Source organism: Balaenoptera physalus (genome assembly GCF_965194825.1).
Source record: "Balaenoptera physalus genome assembly, chromosome: 3".
Lineage (NCBI taxonomy): Eukaryota > Metazoa > Chordata > Mammalia > Artiodactyla > Balaenopteridae > Balaenoptera > Balaenoptera physalus.
Genome location: NC_138890.1, coordinates 15,584,749 through 15,595,545, shown reverse-complemented (window position 1 = coordinate 15,595,545; position 10,797 = coordinate 15,584,749). Strand labels below are relative to the sequence as shown.

Sequence of the window (10,797 nt, the reverse complement as noted above, 5' to 3'; positions counted from 1 at the left end):
GGTGTCTCGCAGGTCTCAGGCTCTGTTAATTTTTCTTAAAAATTTTTAAAAATAAATTTATTTATTTTTGGCTGTATTGGGTCTTCATTGCTGCATGCGGGTTTTCTCTAGTTGTGGCGAGCAGGGGCTACTCTTTGTTGCGGCGCACGGACTTCTCGTGGCGGTGGCTTCTCTTGTTATGGAGCATAGGCTCTAGGCACGTGGGCTTCAGTAGTTGTGGCACGCGGGCTCAGTAGCTGTGGCTCGTGGGCTCTAGAGTGCAAGCTCAGTAGTTGTGGCACACTGGCTTAGTTGCCCCGTGACATGTGGGATCTTCCCGGACCAGGGCTCGAACCTGTGTCCCCTGCATTGGCAGGCAGATTCTTAACCACTGTGCCACCAGGGAAGTCCCTAATTTTTCTTGGATGTGTGTGTTTGGGAGGAGTCAGGTTGAGAGTGGAGTGCACACCATCAGATCCCTGCCCAGATGCCTTTGAGGCAACTGCCGACAGTGGAGAGAGAGGTCGGGGGTCAAGACAACACCTTTTCACAAGTTGAGGGGAAGGGCTGTAGGACTAGTGTCCTTTGGGGTACTCTAACTCAGAGGAGCTGGAGACCAATGTAGGGGTGAGAGCAGCCCTTGGCCCCACCCATATCATGTCAGATGATTGAAGAACACTCACAGGTCACATCAATATTTGTTATTTTTTTGGTAAACCCTTTGACAGGGTTTCTATACTTTTCCTGTTGCATTTATTTGGCTACATATAGCTCATTTAATTCACAGTTGGTAATCAGAAATTCTTGATAAGTGAGAACAAATGATCTACAAACTGTATACAATGATTATGAATGCTAAATTTCACACTTTGTGAAGTTTGTACAATTATTCATCTGAATTTTGCTAGTTGCTGTTTGGATTTTGGAGTGTGTGTGTATGTGTTTTCTTTCCTCCAAATATTCACATTGTTGGCTTATGAGCTATGCTTATGATGCTTGATGGATAAATCAGCCCCCAGCAGACACAGGGATTTGCTGAAATTCAGGCAGGGGGGTAGGTCAGGTTTGAGTGGAGCTCTACACCTCTGTGGCAGACAATGGAAGTTGGTGGATAAGTACCCTAGCTTCCTCACCCTTTGTATGGGGTAACTAAGGTGTGTTTTCCAAACTGATTCTCAGAGGTCCCCATGGGATTGAGTTCCAGCTGCCCACAGTGGAAACTTGCATATCAATGCACTCTTTACTGATTCCCTTCCCTTCCCTGTCTCACTTCTCCACCTCCCTTTCAGCATTTCCTAGATCACTTTCCAAATAAACTGCTTGCCCTTGAATCCTTATCTCAGGATCAGCTTCTGGGAGACACCAAATGAAGACATTCTCTCTAGGCCTCAGTTTCCTCATCCATCCAAAGGGAAGAATAACTCCCCCTATTATCAAGGTTATGGGAATAGGAGGTGTTGGGAATGAGGCATGTGTCTGTGGGCTAATTCCCCTATCTGCTACCTCTCTGGGGGTCCTCCATTCCTGGGAAACGGAAGATGGAGCTGGTTATGGGGAGTTTCCTCCACCTCCTGTTGTCATTCCAGTTGTCCCCACATTGGAGGCTCACATGCATCTGTCATCTTCCAGGATGAGGCAATTGCTGCAGCCTGCACAGTCCTTCTTGGCGGGGAGTCAGTCCTCAGAGGCACCAGGGAAGAGGTGGCTTCCCAGAGATGTCCACTGTGGTGGCACTGAGGAACTAGAGGGACAGAGGGTGGTTGAGTTACCATGAGGCATCTTCCTGAGGCAGGATACGGTATCACCTGGGAGGCAGTCAGAGGGGCAGCATATCTTGGCCAGAGCCTCCCAATGGCCCTTGGAAAAGCCCTGCCAGGCAGCTGTGGAGCTGAAGCTGAGGTACAGCAGGGCCCCCTGTTGCACATGCAGTACCTCCCTTTTATTAGCTCTGCTGGACTTTCTTGCTGGCAAGGCCTCTGTGCAGGCCCTGGCACACATTTGGCAATTAGCTACCTGCAGCCATGTCAAGAGCTGCCCTAGTGCCCAGCTTGCAGAGCCTGGGGGTGCTAGTGTGGCCACCAGGGCCTCCCAGATGCTGGTTGTCCCAGAGGTAAGGAGGCAACCTGGAAAAGAGTGGTCGATCAAATGGGGACAAGAAGCCTGGGGTGGGCAGGGCCAGGCAGAGACCCCATGTCATTCTTTAGCTCCTCCCTCCTCCCTCCCAGGTCTTGGGCTCTCCTGCACATTCCAAAGAAAGGTCTGGCCCTTGACTGGCTCCTGGGAGGTAGCCTGTAAGCCTCTGGAGTATCCTACCTGGTAAGAATCTCTTTGTATACCTGGGGGCCATGCCAGTTAATTCATGCTAACAGTGCGATTTATAGTGGGGGCCTTGGGCCACACTGTATCAGTTTAACCTATGGAGGGGCCAGAGACTAACTAAGATGAGCCATGTAGGTGGTCAGCCATGTCTATGTGGCTGTTATGGGCTGAATTGTGTGCCCCTTCCAATTCATATGTTGAAGTCTTAACCCCCCAGTACTTTAGACTGTGACTGTATTTGAAGATAGAGTCTTTTTAAAAATTAAAAAAATTTTTTGGCTGCATTGGGTCTTTGTTGCTGCACACGGGCTTTCTCTAGTTGCAGTGAGCAGGGGCTACTCTTTGTTGCGGTGTGCGGGCTTCTCATTGCGGTGGCTTCTCTTGTTGCGGAGCGCAGATTCTAGGCATGTGGGCTTCAGTAGTTGCAGCACACGGGCTTCAGTAGTTGTGTCTTGCGGGCTCTAGAGCTCAGGCTCAGTAGTTGTGGCACATGGGCTTTGTTGCTCCATGGCATGTGGGATCTTCCCAGACCAGGGATTGAACCCATGTACCCTTCACTGGCAGGCGGATTCTTAACCACTTCACCACCAGGGAAGTCCCAGAGATAGAGTCTTTAAACATGTGATTAAATAAAAATGAAGTCTTTACTCTAATCCAATATGACTGCCATCCTAAGAAGAAGAAATTTGGACACAGACATGTGTGCACACAGAGGGAATATGATGGGAAGAGACAGGGGGAAGATGGCCATCTACAAGCCAAGGAGAGAGGCCTCAGAGGAACCAACCCTGATGACACCTGGATCTTGGACTTCCAGCCTCCAGAACTGTGAGAAAATAAATTTCTGTTGTTAAAGCCACCTAGTCTGTGGTGTGTTGTTATGGCAACCCTAGGAAACTAAAACAGTGGCCAACCCCCAGTGGAAATCCTGGGCAGCAAGACTCAAGGGAGCTACCCTGGTTGGTAGTACACCATGTGTGTTGTCACACATTATTGCTGGGAGAATTAAGCACTGTCCACGTGATACCACAGGGAGGGGACAACTGGAAGCTTGTGCCTGGTCTCTCTTGGACCCTGCCCCATGTGCCTTTTACCTTTGCTGATTTTAATCTGTATCCTTTCCCTGTAATAAACCATGAATATAACAACTTTGCTGAGTTCTGTGAGTCCTTCTAGTGAATCGAACCTGAGTGTGGTCTGGGGACCTCCCACTACACAGATTCATAGAGAAGGAAGTGACTCCCCAAATCTCTGGCAAATGTACATTTGGAAGTAGGAGCTCCCTTTCCAGGACCTTGGGCTCAAGCCTTACTGAATCCTTCCTCATGTCTTGTTGGAAGTGGCTTTCTACCCACTCTGGTGGTACGTTTTTGTCCCCCAGAACCCCACATGGGCACAACTTGAACTGTTCCAAGCTGCAGCATGATCTTGGAAAAGTCACCCACCTCAGAGGCCATCCAGCATCATGGTGGAGGGAGGGATCAGGTTTTAGGGTCATACCAGGTTGGATTGCAATTCCTCCCCACCCCACCCTAATCCAGCATGTGACCTTGGGACAATCACTTTCCCTCTATGATCCTCAGTATATGAATCTCTAAAACTGCTTTAAATACCCAATAAAATCCCATATGGAGAGAAAGAAATGTTATTGTACTTTCATACTGTCCAGGGTCATTCTGCTCCTTCAGATCTAGATAAGACTGGCTCAAACCTCTTCCAACATCTTTGCTGAGATTTTGGCAGATCTCTAGATGATTATTTTCTCATGATCTCCTGTTGTTGCTGAATTAAATAGTTTCACTGTAAGCTCAATGTTCCTGGTCTATACGATGAGGCACTTACTCCTCTCCTTGATTTCATCAGAAACCCACTCACCCAAGGCCCCTGGGTGTGGAATGGGTTTTACTGAAGTTTGGGAGAGTGGAGGGGAAGTTTACATTGCAACTGCAGCAATTTAACATTGACTGTTAGACATCTCTGTTCCAACCCAGCCTACCCGACCACCTCGTGTGGCATCCGAGTCTTGCCATCACATTGCCTTCCCATCCATCCATCCATCCATCCATCCATCCATCCATCCATCCTCCCACCCATCCATTCATTCATCCATTTGTTCATTCATTCATTCATTCATTCACTCAACAAGTAAATTTTGAGTGGCTGCTGAGCCCTGTGAACCATGGAGGTATGGCTCCCTCACTCTCAGCTCACAGTTAAGTGGGTGAAAGAGACATTCATCAAAGAGTCACACAAATGAATGTAAAAATCATTGATATGGTAAGGAGAATGAGGGGATAATGAGCACCTGATGTAGCTGGGATAGGGAGGGGGTGAGGGGAGGCTTCCTTAAAGTGGGGTTTGCATTGAAATCTCAAAACTGGGGAGGCATTAACTCAGGGTGGGAGTGGAGAGACAGGAGCAGCATATACAAAGGTCCTGTGGCCCCATCTTTGTTTATCCCTTCCTTTTCTGATACGCGGATTCAGCTTTCCTCACCTCTCACTTTTTAGTCCCTTTTGGTCTCCCTGCTGCTTGTCACTCCCATCTGTCTATACAAGGGTTTGCAAACTAGGGCCTGAGGGCCAAATCTGGCTCTTGAGCTATGAATGGTTTTTAAATTTTTTAAATGGTTGAAAACAAAAGACTACAGTTCATGAACCAAATTTCACGCTACTTTTGATAATTTTGTTTTGTAATTAAGACTGTCAAACCTAGTGTCCATGAAGGAAGACTTAGTGATAACCATAGGATTAACATGTCCAGTGATACGTAATTTTAGAAAGCCCACATTAGATGGCAGATTTTAGACAGGATTTTCTGGGTTGCAAATTAACTAGGGTTTTTCTGCAATCGTGGAGCCTAGACAGTTGATACAGAAGGTGGAACCTTCTTCCCGACTTCCTCTTTGTGAGATGTAGTCAAGATATTTTGGTAGTTGTTATATTTGGGAGCACCTGTTGCAAGGTAGCCAGCCATATTAGGAGAGGCAAGTATGTAGGAAGGTTTCTGGGGTGGGGGAGGGAAGGGGAGAAAAGGAGTGGACAAATACCTGTCACTAAAACCCAAACAGCCAGATCCATTTCTGCAATATGTTTTACTTTCTTTAAAACAAACAAACGAAACCCCCTACGTGCTATATTTTATTGCTACAATTTGGGGGAAGAGGAATACACAGAAGGTAGATATTAGTTGAGAATCTTTCTGCATCATTTTGCTGACTTTAATACATTTTTCAATGCAATGGTTTAAAAAAAGCACTATATTTTGTGACATGTAAAATGATACGAAATCCAAGTTTCAGTGTCAATAAAGTTTCATGGGTGCTCAGCCACGCAGCTTCCTCAATGTACTCTCTACCGCGGCTTCCTCGCTATAGCCTCAGAGCTGAGTCGTCATTGCAGCAGAGACTGTATGTCCCATAAAGCTGATATTTACTCTCTGGTCCGTTACAGAAAAAGTTTGCTCATCCCTGACCCATGGTATAACTTAGCAGCAGGCTTGTTCGGAAGCACCTGCCCTCCCATACACCTGCTTAACCCTTATCATTGTCCCCTCTGCCCTTTGTCCAATCCCTGTGGTGAGGTCTGACCACAGCTCCCTGCACACTCACTCTCCCCTCACTGTGGGCTCTGTCCCACCAGGAGAACGTGGCACATGCTGTTCGCTCCCAGGGGATGATTACACCGGAGGTGGGTGGAACTGGGCCAGTTCACAGCCAGGATCTGTGTTTCTGAAAAAAGAGCAGCTTTTAATCCATTTTGTGAAATGGCACTATCGCCACCTCATGGCCACTTACTCCAACTGCAGCTGCAGTTCTTTCAAAGCAGTTGGCATGGACCGTCATCCTCTCCAGGACCCTGTCTAGGGCAGGGAAAAATGGAAAATGCCCATGGAAAAATGCCCCAGATATGGTTCGCTCATATTTCTGAACAGATGGCCTATTCAAGTTCCAAGTCTCTACAGCTTCCCTCCATCCCCCATCTATCCCAGTGATCCTCAAACATTAAGGCTCATGCAACTCCCCTGGGGTTGTTAAAATTACGATTTAGTGGTCTGGGATGACGTCTGAGTCTTCATTTCTAGCAAACTCCCAATAATATTGATGCCTCTGATTCATGGACAACTTTGAGTATCAGGCTTTACTTTTTCTATAGAAAAGAGGTCAGCAAATCCTTCTGTAAAGGGCCAGATAGTAAATATTTTAGATTTTGCACACCATAGGGTCTCTGTCAAGACTACCCAACTCTGCCTTGTAGCTTGAAAACAGTCATATATGATACATAAACTTATGGGCGTTGCTGTGTTCCCGTAAAACTTTATTTATGGGCTCTAAAATTTGTATTTTATATAATTTCAATCTGTCACGAAATAGTCTTATTTTAAAAAAATTTCCGGGACTTTCCTGCCGGTCCAGTGGTTAAGAATCCATGCTTCTATTGCAATGGGCATGGGTTTGATCCCTGCTCGGGGAACTGGGATCCTGTATGCCGTGTGGCACGGCCAAAAAAAAAAAATTAAAAAAAAATTTTTTACCAACCATTTAAAAATGTAAAAAGCATTTTTAACTTGCAGGCCATACAAAAAACAGGCTGTTGGATGGATTTGGCCCATGGACTGTAGTTTGCAAACCCCTGCTTTAGGCACCGAGTTCTAGACAATATCGTGTGTCATTAAGACCTGGGGCTATGGGATGGGTCCTCTGAATCTTCGCTATGGCTTATTTGCAGCTGCACTTTTCAAGCTTCAGTTTCTTCATCTGCAAAATAAGGAGCTATATTACCTACCTTGTAGTGTTTTTGTTTAAAATTTAATGAGCTAATGTATATAAAGGGCTTAGCCCTGTACAGGGCACATAATAAATCTCAGCTGTCGATATCATTATTGTCATTATTCTGAGACCCAGAAATTGAATCCACGCAGCTTGAATTCTTCAGCTTTTTCTCCAGTTGTAGCACAACTCCCTTAACCAGAACACAGGGTAGGTCATGGACTTGAGATGATATATCTGGGCATGGTCTTTGCATGATGCTGGCCCTCCCTAAACAAACTGTATTAGTTTGTTAGGGCTGCCATAGCAAATTACCACAAACTGCATGGCTTAAACAACAGAAATGTATTCTCTTAAACTTCTGGAGGCCAGAAGACTCACATCAAAGTTGTCAGCAGGGTTGGTTCCTTCTGGGAACTGTAAAGGAGTGTCTGTTCCTTGCCTCTCCCCTAGCTGCTGGTGGTTTGCTGGCAATCTCTGGTGTTCCTTGGCTTGTAGAAGCATCAACTTGATCTCTGCCTCCATCTTCAGATGGTATTCTCTCTAGGTGCATGTCTGTGTCCAAATTCTCCCTTTTTATAGGTCCACCAGTCTTATTGGATTAGAACCTACCCTAATGACCCCATTTTACTTTGATCGCCTCAGTAAAGACCCTATTTCCAGATAAGGTCACATTCTGAGGTACTAGAGGTTAGACATCGACCTATCTTTTTTGGAGGACACAATTCAACCCCTACCACTAACTCTCCATGAGTTCCAGGCCACCCCATACACTGGTTGCTGATAGCACCGGTAGAATCGTATTGGGTTTGGAGTCAGGTGATGGACATCACAGGAAACACGCGGACTCTGGAGCTAATCCAGGGCCAGTGTCCTCCCACTGTGCTCTGTGCACTCGCTGCTTCAGGACCACCTGGAGAGCTTGTTAAGGATGCAGACTCCAGGGTCCAGTGCCAGGCTGTTGAATCACAATACACATGATCCAAATGCCAGCATCTCCTATGTCCCAAGCCGGGGAATGGGGTGGCTTTTTTATGCCAATTATCCCCATGCAAAGTCAGGACCACAAGGCCCCCTGTGAGACTGAGGCTGGTGGCTGCTGAATCCAATAGCAAGTGAGCTAATCTCAACAGAACCTCTCAAAGTCCCCCCCCCCCAAGTCACTTAGGAAGCACAGTGATGTAATACATGTGGCCAATACACATTGTCTTTATCAATATTAAAATGAGTGTAGCTAATCTTTCATTCCACTAGGATTATCCATGGAGCAATACTATAAGCCTGATACCCCAGAAAATTTAAGGCTACTTCAAAGTCTTCTCTGCTACTCTGATCTTTGGGGGAAGATAAACCATGGGGAAAATGCACATTCCCTTCCGGTAGCACTTCGTTCACCTCATATGACACATTTACCAAGTTGCTCTGTGATGATTTATTGACAGGTCTCTAACCTCCGCCAGACTCTGAATGCCTTGAGGGCAGAGATGGGATGTATCCCTGTGTCTCAGGCACTGAACAGTGGTCCTGGAACATGGTAGGTGCCGAACAACTATTCTGCCCTAGGACTGAGAGGGGGCTACTTTGCCGACCAGCTTCCTTAGGGCTGCCTTCATGTCCTTGTTCCTTAGGCTGTAGATAAAGGGGTTCAGCATGGGGATGACCAGCCCACACATCAGGGCAGCTGCCTTGTCCTTCTGGGAGGAGCGGGAGATGCAGGCTGCAGGTACACAGCGAAGATGGTGCCATAGTATAGTGACACCACGGTGAGGTGTGAGCTGCAAGTGGAGAAGGCTTTCCATTTGACCTGAGCAGAAAGGATCTGGAAGACTGCCTGGAAAATGGAAGTATAAGAGGAGAGGATGCACGTGAGGGAGCTGATGCCCAAGATGATGCCGAAAGGAAAGATCACCGGCTCGTTAGTGTGTGTGTCTGAGCCAGAGAGCTTCGGCAGGGGTATGACGTCGCAGAAGAAGTGGGGGATTTCAGAGCCGGCACAGAAGGTCAGTGGAGCCATGATGCAGGTGTGCACAAGGGACTGGAGGTTGGTGATCAGCCACGGACCCCCCACCAGCAGCCCCCACACACGGGGGCTCATGATGGCCAAGTAGCACAGAGGGTGACAATGGCCGTGAACCTATCAATGACCATCACAGCCAGGAGGAAGCTGTCTATGGTCCCGAACAGGTGGAAGGCATACATCTGGGCGAGGCAGCCTGCAAAGGGGATGGCTTGGCTCTGAGTCCAGAGGTTCACCAGCATCTTGGGGACGGTGGTGGAAGACAAGAAGACGTCGACCAGGGACAGGTTGGAGAGGAAGAAGTGCACGGGTGTGTGGAGGTGGGTGTCTGTGATGCTGGCCAGGATGGTGAGCAGGTTTCCAAAGATGGTGACCAGGTACGTGAGAGGAACAGCCCAGAGGAAGATCTGATGCTTTGACTTTTCCGAGAGTGCCAGGAGGAGGAATTCTGAGACTGCTGTTCAGTTTTCTGGTTCCATGGACAGTCTGTGTCTACTGTGAAAGATAAAAGGGGAGAGGGAAGCGACATAAAGCTGGGAGTCAGAGATGGAGTTCCAGTCTCAGGTCCCTAGAGTCACATAGGTTCTGTGAAAACCCATGGAATCCTTACAGCTCCCTTCTGTGGATCTGTTTCCCCAAAAAAAACCATCCATGTCCTTCCTTCCTTCCTTCCTTCCTTCCTCCCTCCCTCCCTCCCTCCCTCCCTTCCTTCTTTCCTTCCTTCCTTCCTTCCTCCCTCCCTCCCTCCCTCCCTCCCTTCTTTCCTTCCTTCCTTCCTTCCCTCCTTCCTTCCTCCCTCCTTTCTCTTGTAGTTTGTTAATTTATATGGTAGTATTTAAACAATATAATTGCAGCAGCAACTACAATCAGCACAATCAGGTTGCGGATTATTTAAAATAACTCAACTCAACTGAGCAGGAATGTTTCAGCTGGCTAGTGAGTAGCCTTCTGGCCTCAAGAATTCAGCATACTGGGACAGCATTCAGTATATTTTCAGGGCAAACAGAGATGTTGGGTGACCCCAGAAAGCTGGTTAAGTGGAAGTTTTATTATTTTTACTTATTTATTTTTGGTTGTATTTGGTCTTTGTTGCTGCACGTGGGCTTTCTCTAGTTGCGGTGAGCGGGGGCTACTCTTCATTGCGGTGCATGTGCTTCTCATTGAAGTAGCTTCTCTTGTTGTGGAGCATGGGCTCTAGGTGCGTGGGCTTCAGTAGTTGTGGCACGCGGGCTCAGTAGTTGTGGCTCGTGGGTTCTAGAGCACAGGCTCAGTAGTTGTGGCGCAAAGGCTTAGTTGCTCCGCAGCATGTGGGATCTTCCCGGACCAGGGCTCGAACCCGTGTCTCCTGCATTGGCAGGCGGATTCTTAACCACTGCACCACCAGGGAAGTCCATAAGTGGAAGTTTTAAAGAGAGCTTTCGCAGTAAGAAAAGAATATCTGGAGATTTAAAGCTAATGGCGTTTTGGAAGTATATTTGCTCTCAGCAGTAGCTTCACAGGACAAGAAAATTTGTATTTTCCTATGTTCTAGACAAACTGTCACTGCCAAATGAAACAGTTTTGCACCCTCAGTAAAATATACACTGTTGTGTATATCATGTCAAACAGCTGTTCAAAAATTTTATTCAAAATAAAAAGTCCCAGACTCAGCACGGACTATTCAAAGATAAGCTGTTTCCATAACAACGAGAAAGGTGTGATCAAATGCCTACTT

General features: G+C 47.1%; 1 protein-coding gene across 1 annotated transcript; it reads right to left on the bottom strand.

Annotated features, from left to right (window-relative positions):
- Positions 1 to 2,205: 2,205 nt before the first annotated feature.
- OR1I1 (olfactory receptor family 1 subfamily I member 1) lies at positions 2,206 to 9,562 on the bottom strand (the record flags this gene model as incomplete). The annotated part of the gene is given in 4 exon segments (XM_082457791.1): positions 2,206 to 8,771; positions 8,774 to 9,187; positions 9,190 to 9,544; positions 9,548 to 9,562. Coding segments are annotated over 4 exon segments (930 nt in total). The 3' UTR covers positions 2,206 to 8,625.
- Between the last annotated feature and the right edge of the window lie 1,235 nt (positions 9,563 to 10,797).